This window comes from Hyperoodon ampullatus (assembly GCF_949752795.1).
Source record: "Hyperoodon ampullatus genome assembly, chromosome: 9".
In the NCBI taxonomy this organism is placed as follows: Eukaryota; Metazoa; Chordata; class Mammalia; order Artiodactyla; family Ziphiidae; genus Hyperoodon; species Hyperoodon ampullatus.
Genome location: NC_136922.1, coordinates 41,217,456 through 41,231,926, shown reverse-complemented (window position 1 = coordinate 41,231,926; position 14,471 = coordinate 41,217,456). Strand labels below are relative to the sequence as shown.

The 14,471-nt window shown below is 33.3% G+C and overlaps 1 protein-coding gene across 6 annotated transcripts in view; it reads right to left on the bottom strand.

Annotated features, from left to right (window-relative positions):
- DGKB (diacylglycerol kinase beta) overlaps positions 1-14,471 on the bottom strand; it is a gene marked incomplete at both ends in the record, with an annotated part of 651,556 nt that overhangs the window by 460,432 nt on the left and 176,653 nt on the right. For 2 of the 6 annotated variants that reach the window (XM_079711689.1, XM_079711691.1), the window contains one exon: positions 3,450-3,485. The exons of 2 other annotated variants lie outside the window; for them this stretch is intronic. In XM_079711689.1, the coding sequence (XP_079567815.1) occupies positions 3,450-3,485 (36 nt within the window). The remainder of the gene's footprint in view (positions 1-3,449; positions 3,486-14,471) is intronic. 2 more of the 6 variants (XM_079711690.1, XM_079711692.1) reach the window with 1 other exon arrangement.

The following is a 14,471-nucleotide window of genomic DNA, read 5'->3' as shown; positions in this document are numbered from 1 at the left end:
AGGAACACATGGATATTCACAATATAAAAGATCTTCCTGAAGCAGGAGTGTTACCATGCTCATCTGGGCTTATACAAGTTATGAGCTCCAAGAAACCAACTTAATGACAGCTGCACCTTTAATTATCGTAACCTTATTATGGCATTTGAACATTTTCCTGCTGAGAAACATTAATTCATTTCAAATATGGCAAAGGCTCTAAATCTACTAGAAATCCTTAGAAGTTGCAGCGAAACACGGCTGAGTAGCAAAGTAGTCTTGATTTTTAGAAATACTTTTATATAGTTTTAAACATAACTATAATAAATGATATAAAGATTTCCATTTCTTTTTAATCGGTTAAATAAGTACTTATTCAAAAACAAAAACAAAAACTACTTTGGGCAGAGACAAAAATATGGGCTTGGAGGCCAAATTCTAGCTTTGTCTCTGTAAAGACTTGGGCATGTTATTTACTATCTCTAAGCCATCATTTAATTAATCTATAAAATGGGAGGGTTCATGTGATGACAAATTGAGAAAATGTCAATGAAGGTACCAGCATAAATTAGGCACTCAGTAAATGGCAGTAATTTTTAAAATATAAAAGAAATTGGTATATTTTATCATTAAGTTTAGCACAGGTACACTGCTTGGATTATAGTAAAGATAGGTGTTGTGAAGAAGTACTTTATTTACTTTATAGTATTTTATTTGTTTGTCCACTATGTCACCATAACTTGGGATAACTGTTGTGATAATCTGAGTCTTTTGTAGGAGCATAGAAGACAACAAACTAGACAGAGCCAATCTTAGTCTTAACGTACTTGCAGGTGCTACTCACCAACTCAGCCTGAAGGTATTAATTTATATCTTGATCCACAGACCTGGTTTTCATACATCACACATGATGTGCATATTCTCTCCTAGGATAATTTCATACTGAGTGTGAACCACTTACAAGATTTCTGTTCAAGAAATCCTGATTGAAAGAAATGAAATTTAGGAATGGGAAGGTCCATGTCAAAATCATTTATTTGGGCTGTGTTTACTAGCATATGGTTGGGCCACTATAAAATTATGTGTGAGTGTATGGACCTCAACCTTACTCACTCTCCATTCCCTTTGTAAACCATAATAATTGATGGCCACCATAAGCCGAAGCTTAAAATCCAAGAGGCAGCTCTTTTGTATATTCATACTCATCATCTCTTTCTGCCAGGTGAGTTAAATGCTTAACCTAGTGATTTCTATGTAGTCCCCAATCTGTTTATGCAAGTTCTAAGTAGAATTTATTTTATTATTGGTACTGTGGAATTAATTAGCACTCAAACTATTGAGTTTTGAATGTAAAATAAGTTGTTTCCATGAAAAATTATTTGCATCCTTTGGAAAGGCACAATAAAATAAAATGTGTGTGTGTGTGTGTGTGTGTGTGTGTGTGTAGGAAGAGCAGTCAAGTTGGGCTGGACACAATGACTAAAAGATTTCAGAATTAATAATAGAAACAGATATTTTTTTTACACTCAAATTGCTTTGCAGATGCCTGTGAGTTTTTCTTATACTTTAAAACAATTGAAAGTAATTGAAAGCAATTACTTTCATTAATAAACAAATATCTTTCTACAAAATAAGGAATGCTTTTGTTATACTTTAAAACAATTGATAATTGAAACTTATCAAGGGTGTTAAGGCTGTGCTATATGCAAGAAAGGGTATATGCCATTTCCAAATAATAGATGTATCCACATAGAAAAGCCCTTGATCCTATGTGAAAAGTTTAGCCAATGAATACACATTTACATATTTTAAGTAAAATGTTTAAGGTGTATACACATTTTTCTATAAGTTCCCCTACATACACTTTAACCACATTTTCAATTAACCAAAAAGCAATTGTTCTTGATGGAGGTATATAAGGCTTCCTGCATGTGTGTGTGTGTGTGTGTGTGTGTGTTTGTGTGTGTGTATTCACACAGTCACCCATGTATATAGCTATACATGTGCATAAAGAAATTTTTGGAATAACATAGTTGAAAAAAGCTTATATAATGATTTCGGACATGGTTGAAAGTTTGAGTTTATGTAAACCAATACAGCTTGCCAAAACAAAACAAAACAAACAAACAAACAAAAAACAGTATAGGAAGACTTTTAAAAACTTTATAGCAGGCAAAAAGAGTTTTTTTTGACAAATAAAAAAAGCATGTTTTGAAAACAGCAGTTTTGGTCTATTTAGTCAATCTATAATAATACAAATTATTTAACTAAATGTGGGAGACATTTTGAGATTAACAAGCCTAAAGAGAAAACTTTAAATCTCTCAGTTCATTATTTGATGAGCTATGATAGGGGCAAAAATAAACTCAAGGATCTTAACATATAAAGTTAATTCTCTGACACTTAAATAATTAGCCTAAATAATAAACTTTCCTCATACCTTTGTCACCTGAGTGTGTAATTTAACGTCTACTTTATAATATTTATGATAATAATGGTATCAACTGACTTAAAGAATATAAAAACAGTTTAACATCTCTCTTAGAGTAGAAACATTATATTTCAAGCATAGCTCCTAATATATTTGTAAGTATATCTATGGTTAAAAAATGAAATTTTAAAAAATTTTAATGAGGCAGTCTACACTGATTAGAAAGCATTTTAGGGGGAAGGAAGAGAGGTTATTACATATTTGTGCAATTATGTTATCCTCTAAATAAATCATACTCATATAGTATTCAGATATTATGAGTAATATTTTCTAAGCAAGCAGATTCAAATTATAACTTTAAGTGAAAGAATACCACCTGAGGATATCCTTTAGAGATAACAGCAATTGAATGGGATATTGTCACAGAACAATGTGGAGGCTTTGCTTAATTAATTAAAAGGTAAAGTTAACACTTTACTGCATATAAATGTTGGGCATTGCCCAACATTTATTTTCAAAATCAAAGTCATTTACTTTGTGACTATATTTTATTCCATTGACTTTCTATGCAATGTCATATGCTAAGTGATTAATGTAGACGTACTCTTTTAAAAGTGATGAGGACTTCAAAGTGAACAAGAGTTTCTCAATTTTCTATCATTGAAAGCTACATTTTAATGGCTTAGAGGAGTGAACTGTTTGGGTTTTCTGCAAGTTTTAAATGTGACAGATAGGAATAATGCTATTCTTATACACTGGTCAAAACTCTGCAAAGTAACCTCTATTTTTTCCTGCATACTTTGTGCCATTTAACTTCTTGTTTCCCTAATGCTTGTCACAAATGTTGATTATAAAGGCTGCAAGTCTATCCCATCATGGAAATACAAAGATCCCAATTCCAAATATCAAAATATGAGAAACAATAAAGCATACAAATTAATTTTAGTATGTCACTGATACAGCCCAAAATGTTCTTTATAACAATACAAGATGTATAAATGACCTAAAATTGCAAGTGTGAAAACCTTTGCTTACGCACCTCAGGGACTGAAACTCCTGAAGTGGGCAGAGTCTGCTGAAAAAAAAGAAGCTCATATTAAAGCTGAAAAAAAAAAAGTCAAATTGAAAACAAGTACCAATGAAGGTTCTTATATCACTACACACGTGTGAAATAAATGAATACATTACAAATACATTTCCTTGTCATAATTTTTCTGCTTACTTTCATTAATAAACCAAAATCTTTTCATGAAATAAGGAACACTCTAATGCAGAGGGGATTAGACTGTAGAATTACTTATCCAAACTACAATTTCATATACTTAAAGTAGACTAATCTTTGGCCAGCTTCACAGACCTCTCTACAATAATATTGATATATTACATTCATATTTTGGAATGAGAACTCATCTCCAAGTTCCATTATCCTTCATAAACCATTCTTACTAATTTTTTAAGTTGCCCATTTACACAGCCCACCATTTCACTTTCTAGTCCAACTTTCAATCTTTTCTACAAATACTCAGTGTCTTTTGATATAGACACAGCTTATGGTGCTGATTTTATGTTGCGATATTCTGGAAATAAAAATATATATTCCATTAATAGCAGTAAAAAATAAAAAGATAATTAAATAAGTAGCAAAATTTTACTTGAGAGTAATTATTAAAAGATTAGGTTAAATACACTAAAAACCAGTCTTCATGACAGCATGTCTTCAATTACCCACCACCCTTCCTTTTCTAAGTCACACTGGGAAAGTTTTTCTGGCAAGAAACAGAGAAAAGGTTACCAAATTCCAAAAGCCTGTGTCCTGTGGGACTTTATAAAATAAAACACAAATTTGGAAGAATAGGTGATAAATCACACTCAATATTAGATAAAGATTTTCCTTGGTTGCGGGGAGTAGGAAAGGTGGATGGGAAGCTAGTCCTTAGACATTGTGTGTCTCTAGAAAGAAGAGAGCAGTCAGTATATTTGAGTTTCCTCTCCTGGACCAAGCTATGTGTGTGAGACTCCCAAAATGAGAATGAAAGATCTGAGAGCACAGTTATTAGTTTACTGCCTTACCCAGTAGATCTCCAGGAAGGGAACAAAACCCAAAAGAATAAATAGCTCCATGTGAGGCTTCATGGCTGCTTGTACAGAGATGGAGTAGAAGGATCCAATGTACCCAAAAGTGGAACAGAAGGAGAAGAAGTCTAGGGCAACCCTAGAGAACATTGAAGTGTCCAGGAACACAACTCTATTTAGAATATATTTCCATAATATAAGTAAAAAATACTGCAGCAACAGATTTTTAGTAAAAAAAAAATCATGAAGTCTGGGAGGACGAACTCGAGTCAACTATCCCATTAACAGGAGAAGACTATGAGGGCCATTGTTGTTGTTTCTCAGATGGACTGACAACAGATTTGGTAGAACTTTCATTGAAAGCTTCTGATGTCAGTAATATTCTTGATTTCTGAGTCCAAGTCAGCCTATATAACACCTGGGGCAACGGGTGGTGGGAAAACGTTTGCGTTTGCTTCAGTCGGGACCAGCTCAAAGCATTTTGTCAGCCTTCTTTCTTTCTTATTTCTTGGTTGAAGCTTAGACCTAAATAAACATTTAAAGACATGAATGTAGCCCTTCCATCTTTATCATAATATACAAATATTTGATCTCCTCAAATCCAGATTAAGTGCCTTATCCTATCCCATGCCATTGACCAGGGACTCTCAAACAATCAAACTAAGATGCCCATCAGGAAGTTTCTAGGGCATGAGTCTCAGATGCCTTCTATCTTGGGAAGCGTCAATGCTCGCTGTGCATATGTCTGTACAGAGCAAGTCAATAGAAAGCCAAGTGAAAAGACTATAGTTACCAAATGATTCAGACTAATGACCAATTGCAGTGCAAGAACTTCAAATAGCATAGCTCCTGTCCACCCCACCACTACCACCAAAAAAAAAAAATAATAAAATAAATCAATAAAGGATATCTTTGAGCTAATTATGGGCATATGAATATAGACAGAATAACTACTGATATTATGGAATAGTTAATATTTTCAGGTGTGATAACAGTATTGTAAATGTATAGAAGATTGTTCTTATATTAGAATGTGCCTGCTGATGTTGTGTCATACTACCTGCAATTTACTTTCGAAAGGTCCAACTTAATAAATTATACATTATGTGTATATTGTAAAAATGTATATATATGCATACAGTCATATATATACATATATATACAAAGAATGATTGAAAAATAATAATTACTTCATATAGGATGGGGATATACTGTATTCACTGTGTTTTGAGATTTTTGTAATGAAATTTCGGAGAAAAACTGATCTCCCTTTCTAACTTTTTTATACATCCTCTTATTCCTAAAAGAGTGCAAAAATGTTGCTACAACGAAATAAAATATGTGTGTGTGTGCGTGCGTGCGTGTGTGTGCGTGTGTGTGTGTGTATTGGGTTGGCCAAAAACTTTGTTCGGGTTTTTCCGTAACATCTTATAAAGAAATATAGGTAAGCATCTAGGTTGCTGGGGAAAAAAAGCAGAGAGAGACAGAGAGGGACCATTTGAAAATAAAAGATAAAAGGGGCTCCTTAAAAAAATAATGTTTCAGATGAGGCAGAAGTTCATATAGTCAGGTATTAGCCTTTTCCAAATCTGTTCATTCTGAGGGAGTGTCTAATGATGGAAAAAGAGTTCTGAGTTTGTATTCACAGGGGTTTCAAATGCAAAAATGTACAGGGGCCAAGAAGGTAATACTAATGGGCCCAATGCCACAAAAAGGCAAAGACTGTGCCAAGTTGGATAATAAAAATCCCACTTCAAGGCATCCCCCACAGAAACACAATGGGATGAAATTGAAGCCTGGCTGCCATTTTGCTACCACTTTCATAGAGAATCTGTAATTTACAGATATTCATGTTTGCAGGCTTCGTTTTTCTCAGAGTAGTGGTGATGTGAGTTATCTACGGAGAGAGAGCGAAATTGGCAGAGAGGTAGAAAGATGAAGAAAGTAAGAAAATAGTAGAGATTTTGTCACTACTTCTCTGAGAATGGGAAAGCAGCTGATGAGTAACAGGATCAAGCGAAATTAAGGGCTCAGCTGGAACTAGAAGTAATAAATATGTAAGAGAGAAAGCCACCAGCTCTGAGAATTTCTCCAGTAATCCTCAGCCGTCTGACAGCAACACTAGAAATTCATTCCAAGAATAAGGGGGATGAAAGAACATATATATGAGCTCACTTTCAATCAAGATATGTAGGCAAAGAGTATACATTAAATTAACATGCTCATCAGTAGCCTAACCCTGAGTTACAGTAAGAAAACCACGGCATCTGGGCAAAAGAAAAAGAAGCAAGTTGACAGAAAACAAATTCAGAAATTACATACTTCTTTTTCATTCTTCCATGTATAATTTTTTAAATATCAAGGATGAACAGAGTAAATGTTTCAGTTTTTTGAAAATTATCACGTGTTAATTCTAAATGTAATGTATTTTTAATCAGAATTAATACAGGAAGTGTGTTTTTTTATTTAATCAAATGTGAGGTGTGACTACAGAGGAATGTGATTGATTTTATTTAATCAGTATCATTTTAATATTAAATAGAATACACAGTACAGATAATTAGTTTAAAAGATGCATTTGCCTTCAGGGCACTTATTAAGTTTAACCTAATACAAAGAATTTTTAAAAGTCCTATTATTCTTAAGTATTGAGATGTCTCTTGTCTTCATATTTCCTAACATGTAATCATTTTAAATTGACAATTTAATTCAAATTGTCATAGGACAAAGAAAAAAATCTTTGATAGAGAAATTATTAGAGGTTTGACTTAGTTTAACTATAATAAGAGTATAGTACTCACATTAAAAGGGTCATCAGTTATTTCAAGAAAAATTAACAGAATTATACCTTCTACCTATATAAGGATGTTCATATTTTTAAAAAATTACTTTCATGTTTATGGTCTCATTTAATCCTCCCAGTAAAACAAGAAATCCCATTTTCCAGATTGGAAAACTGAGAATCAGAAAGTTTAGATGACTAGCCAAGAAAATTAAGTTAGTGGCAGAATCCAAATCTATTGCTTCCCTTTGCAGGCTTCATTTATTAAAAGAACAGCAGGGTTCAACAAGAACTTTTTTTAAAAAGTTTCTTTTTAGCCATGTCTCATTTTTTAAGCGATTTGGAAATAAAATTAGTTTAAATGTTGATGAACACTCCAAATATTTAGAAACCACAAAGTATTACCGGTTCTGACAGGCTTGGATATCAGTATGGAGTAGCTGAATACAATAACTCCGATGTCATAATAAACGTAAACTGGCCAAATAAAACTATTTAAAATAGCTTCTTTTCCTTATATAACTGGATATCCCTGGCATTAAAAAAAGTGAGAGACAGAAAAGCAGGTTTGGGAAAAGAACAACTGTCTTCCTAAAATGGTGCACTGCCTCAGTCTAAGAGGGGAAGCTGTTCCTTCCTCACACATGATAATAAAATGTATCCAGGGCATCATGGTTTCCATGAATTTTATTTTTACATTGAAGCTTCATAATTTCTTTAATCTTTTATGATTTCGCACATCCTTAAGTGTGTACACTCACACATCTGAACACAATACAAATTTTAAAAAGAAATGGATCAGAGTGATTTTTATACTATTATTGCATTTATTAACATCTTTAATCAAAGGTTATTTCAGTGTATGACAAGTGTATCAATTAGATGAAATATAAATTGTTTTTCTTTTCAACGGGTCCTTGACATATCTAATAAATATGTGTGGAAGAGGGTTGGATTGGGAGCTTGGGACTAGCAGATGCAAACTATTATATAGAGAACAGATAAAAAGCAAGATCCTATTGTATAGCACAGGGAACTATATTCAATATCCTGCAATAGATTGCCAACAAACACATGGAAGGATGCTCAACATCTCTAATCACTAGAGAAATGCAAATCGAAACTACAATGAGGTTATCACCTCACTCCAGTCAGAATGGCCATCATCAAAAAATCTACAAACAATAAATACTGGAGAGGGTGTGGAGAAAAGGGAACCCTCTTGCACTGTTGGTGGGAAAGTAAATTGATACAGCCACTATGGAGAACAGTATGAAGGTTCCTTAAAAAACCAAAAATAGAACTACCATATGACTCACCAATCCCACTACTGGGCATATACCCTGAGAAAACCATAATCCAAGAAGAGACATGTACCACAATGTTCATTGCAGCACTATTTACAGTAGTCAGGACATGGGAGCAACCTAAGTATCCATCAACAGATGAATGGATAAAGAAGATGTGGCACATATATACAATGGAATATTACTCAGCCATAAAAAGAAACGAAATTGAGTTATTTGTAGTGAGGTGGATGGACCTAGAGTCTGTCATACAGAGTAAAGTAAGACAGAAAGAGAAAAACAAATACCGTACACTAACACATATGTATGGAATCTAAAAAAAACCATGGTTCTGATGAACCTAGGGGCAGGACAGGAATAAAGACGCAGACCTAGAGAATGGACTTGAGGACACGGGGAGGGGGAAGGGTAAACTGGGATGAAGTGAGAGATTAGCATATATACTGACATATATACACTACCAAATGTAAAACAGACAGCTAGTGGGAAGCAGCTGCATGGCACAGGGAGATCAGCTCCGTGCTCTGTGACCACCTAGAGGGGTGCGATAGGGAGGGGGGGAGGGAGACACAAGAGGGAGGAGATATGGGGATATACGTATATGTATAGCTGACTCACTTCGTATACAGCAGAAACAAAACAATATTGTAAACAATTATACTACAATAAAGATGTTAAAAAATAATAAAATGGAAAAAAATTAAAAAATAAAAATGCCATTTTAGGACTTAAAAACAAAATCCTGTAATAAACCATAAAGGAAAAGCATATGAAAAATAATATATATATTGAATATATATATATTCATTATATATAATGAATATATATATATATATATATATAACTGAATCACCTTGCTGTACACCAGAAACTAAAACAGCATTGTAAATCAACTATACTTCAATAAAAAATTGTTTTAGAAAATACACATATTGTAATCTTACCCACCATCATTTGCCTAACCACTTCTCACTGGAGCCAAATTTTGAAGTTTGCACCAACATAAATTTAAAGATAAAAAACATTTTTAACTGAGATGATTTCGTTACTCTTATTAACTGCTCACAAAAATGTTCTATTCTTACTCTTGTTACTGTGATTGTTTATGCATGTTTGCAGAGTTTCGTTCAGGAGATACTGAAGAGAAGGGCGTGTGAGGCTCCCTCCTTAACAGCTTCCTCAACATTCAAGTCTCTGTCCAGAAAGCACATTGAACCGTCAGGCAAAGTACAATGGACATTTGGAGACTTAGGTGGTGCCAACTGTTTTCAATAAAAATGTTAAAAATATGTTTAATAGCGATATTAAAAATCATTTCAAACACAGATTTCTACATATAAAAGCAATCGGCAAGAATAACATTATTGTCTTGCCTACTTGATTATCTAGTGAAATAAAGCTATAAGAAATGTTATCCTACTTGGTTAGGTCTCGTAAAATTATCAGAAGCCAATATGGTTACGGAAGTGTTCTTCAATTTCTTTCTGGCTGTGACCCACAATAAATATTTGTATATTTACACACTTGTAAAATAATTTCACAAAGACCACTTACACAGTGTGCGCCACTCTCTGATCTATTATTCTCTTTTTCCATTTCTATTCTCCTCTACTTTACTTCATTATTTTTCTTCCCATTCCTTTTTTTAAGGTATAGATCCCCTGAATTTAGTTCATACCTCACCAATTTTTTTTGGGGGGGGGGGCGGCAGCACAAACATAAAAGATAAGTTTAAACATGGGATTCAGGGTAAGGCAGGTATTGCTTCTGACACTTGCAGGTTGTGTGACTTTAGGTAAACTTCTTAATCTCTCTAAGCTTCTTACTCTCTTCAAATGTAGAGGGAGTATCATAATTGTACCTACCTTTAGAATTAAGAGGATGTCTAGCAAATAAGTTCTCAACAAATGGTAATTGTTTTATTAACTGTAGAACCCAAATATTTCCACTGCCTGCTTAGGGCTCAGCAAGAAAGGACTGACTACACTTTCTTCATCTGAAAATATTTTTGTTGCTAATAAGGAGGGACCCAACAGAATTATCTTTTAATGAAAGCATCTATGTGAGGGCTATTAGAAGAGACAGAAGGAAGGAAAGGGAGGGGGGTGGGGAGAAGAGATCAAAGCCAGAAAACAATGAACCAAAAGGAGAGGGGGAGCGGAGAGGCTTAGAAGAGAAGCGGGTTGGAAGAAGACAGTCTCCTTAATCTTACAGACTGTCTCTTCCAAAATCTGAGCAAAGGAAACAATGAGTAAAGGAAAGATGGGAGTCAATATTTAGACCATGACTTTAGTTTTGTGTTTGAAGTACTGCAAAATTCTTAAATATCAGATTCAAATAATTCCAAAATGCATTTCAAAATGAAACATACATGTCTTATTATTTTTTCAGATTATTCTTTGGAACTCTTACTTTACGAATAGATAATTAAGAGTTACCTATTGGTGGGTATGTGTGTGTATATATAATTGTTTGTGAATTTTGGGCACAGGAGTCCATATGCAGTCGGTGGTTTGAAATAAAAAAGCACCCAAATATAATAGATTAGTACCTACTGAATTTACATTCATAAAATGAATCAGTAATACTCCCTGCTATGCCTATTTTTTCTCTCAACAAATATATGAACCTGTTCTAGAAATGTACCATTGTATTGTTAGTGTACCACTGCTTTCTAAAATACAGAAAAAATCACTGAAGGTAATGAAAGAATATTAAAAATAATATTTAGAATTAAAGTATTATGCTGCTAAGTTTTCATTTTCATCAATCTTGGAAAAGACCTTGAATTTAAAAACTAATAAGTTATAATGAGATTTGTTCTCATCCTTTGCCCCTCTAAATATCCACTGATCTCACACCAAAGCATTTTCTAACCAGGTTAAAGTCCAATTGTGTACTCACATTAGGCTTAGATTCAATTGAGTTAAAATTTTATACTGACTGCCAGTCAACCTTATCATGAACTTTCATTATGTGCATGTAATTAATTGGGTCCAACGAACAATATCAGTACTGAGTTATAGACTCTTTTCCCCCGACCATATAATTAGAATATAATTACCCACAGGATATCAGAATGATGCAAAACCTTTCCTCTAAATGCGCCCTCATTAGGAAACAAGTCTCAATGTACATTTATTCAATCAGTGTGAATTAATTAAAATGTTACTGAAATAAAAGAGGGCAGCGATAAAGAGTATCTGATATCTATTAAGAGACTATCACTTGAGATCTGCATGCACAGTTTATATTTAAACCCATTTAGCTCAAGTAGGAACTTTGCCATGTAATGTTACATATATCCAGTATGCTAGGAAATCTGAGTAAATGAGTCATTGTGTGCCATTGTTTTTGAAGAGAACATAATACACAATGACCACAAACATCTTAAAGAATCTGGGTAAAATTCCAAAGGCCCCACCACTCCCTGATGAATCTACAAATTTGTTACCATCAAATGGAACATATTTGGTGGACAAAAGTCATTTTTACTTGAAGTATTCAGGTAATTAGTTGTTCATCTCATACCTTTTTATTACATGTCTGACCTATTTATTCTGATCTGGCTTAGGACATGATGGTTGGGAAAGTCTAGACTTACCAAAGCACTAACTACTTTTTTTTTTTAATGAGGAAATAGCCTCAATTACTCAGGCTAGATCAAGTTATTTCAATCGCATATTTTCTTTAAGCAGAAGAGTCCTATGCACCTAAGAATATATTCTTTTTAACAGTATGCATGGTATCATACCACACATTCCAATTACACAAAACATGGAAAAAATAGTAAATGCATAAGGAAGCCATAGGACATATGATCCATGTCCCACGGGAAGCTGCTGATTCACATAAAATCATTCTTCCTAAAAGCTATTTATCTTGGTTTCTTTAAACCTGTCATATTGTCATATGCAATAACATTTTATTGAATAAATTAATAACCATAATACAAAGGAATACTCAGCATTATTCAAGAGCAATATCATGAACAGTAGAAAAAATTTTAAAGCTATGTAGCACCTCTGTATAGTAAGATATACAGAGAATTTCAAACCTTTTATGTTGTTGCATAATTCTTCAGACATCTTTAGCTTTAGAAGTAGGTTTTATAAAACTTCATTCTGGTCATCAAAATTTGGTATTCATACTTATAAATAAATATACAGTGGAAATTCTGAAAGAGCTCTAAGATAAATTAAGCTGTCTACAAATTGCTCTTTTTAATATATGCTTTAGAAGCAAACTCCAACCAATCTGTCAATTATTACTAATTATTGCTTGTTTTTTTCAGAAATTTTAACTCCATAAAATTGTATATTTTTAAACGTTCTGAATGTATATTTACAAAATGGTATAACGTTTCATCCAGATATTAGATTGGTCTTAGACAAGACCAAAAACTGAAAGAAATAATGAACTCACTCTTGCTAAGCAAGAAGGGAGATTACTGCAGACAGGTTTGATTTATTTTGAACGTGAAAAGTTTTCTTAGAACTTCAGTAACAAAGACATGCAACTATAGTTGCTTGCTGAAAATGCTGTGATTTGAGTAACATTAACTAAAACACCACATTTTCTAATGGTAATCACCACAAAAAGAACAAAAAAATTTCTAATATAATAAGAACAGTTTTAAAATTGCATCTTGTAGGAAACATCAATTTTCATTTTCTGAGAATTAAGAGAGTATTTATAATATTTCACATGGACTATTGTATTACTTAAGCTATATTTTTTAAAATCTGGTTTTAAATATAATTTAATACCCAGAGGAAAATGTCTTAATTCTCCCCAGAATTTTGAACTGTTCATTTAAACTCTCTACCTGAAATAGCACTTTATTTTAAATATTAGGCATTTTACAGTACCATCTATTGGATACTTTATATTACTGCAACAACATAACAATCACAAGCTTTTCAAAATTTAGTAATAAGTATAAAATACTTCAAATGCTACTCCAGAAACTAAACACAATGCTAATTTGACATTCATTAATATTATCTCATCATTATACACTTTAAACTCAATTTTATTAGCCTATAACAATAAAATTCAATTATCATGGGTTATCAATGATTAAAAAAATAAGCTTCCCTATTGCATATTCGTTTTGATTTGTATTTAATATTTATATCACTGTCTAATGTATTTTCTTCTTGACTCAGGAAAAAGAGTGATGACTGTTGGAGCAAAAGAGCTGACAAAATGTAATTCATTAACTCAGGAAATATTTGTTTGAGCACCTACTACATGTCAAATTGAATTAGGTGCTATAGATAAAGAGATACACCATTTTAGTGTGAGTGATAGGAATGACAGTGGTGCTATTCCATGAGCACAAGGAACAGTTCAACAAGAAACAGATTCCATACAGTTCCTGATATGTTGGCTTTCAGATCTCTGTGGGATACCCAAGAGGAAATTTACAACATGATGCTGAGTATTCGGATCTAGAGGGTGTAAGGGAGAACAAGCTTAGATATATTCAAAGGTGGTAATTGTAGTCATGAAATTGTATGAGGTAATTTATACAGAGCATAATGACATTAGAATATAGTTAAAAAATGGAAACCTAAACATATTTAAGAACAGAAAGAGGACTAGGAATTTAGCAATACGGATAGTGTGGCCAAAGAGGTAGAAGAAAATCTAGTAGAAATGTCTTAGATGACAGACATATGAGACCAGACATTTCAAATACTGTCAAATGTTGCAGGGGATTCAAAAAAGATCATTCTTGGAAAGGATGTCTAGTAGATGCTGCTGGTAGTCCAAAGCAGATCCTTAGTTACCTGGCCAGGGCATCTACCCTCAGCTGCTCTGAGTGTCGAGTGCTGAGAACTCCCATCTGTCCCATTTTCTGCAGAATTAGCCTTTGCTCACTGCAACAGGC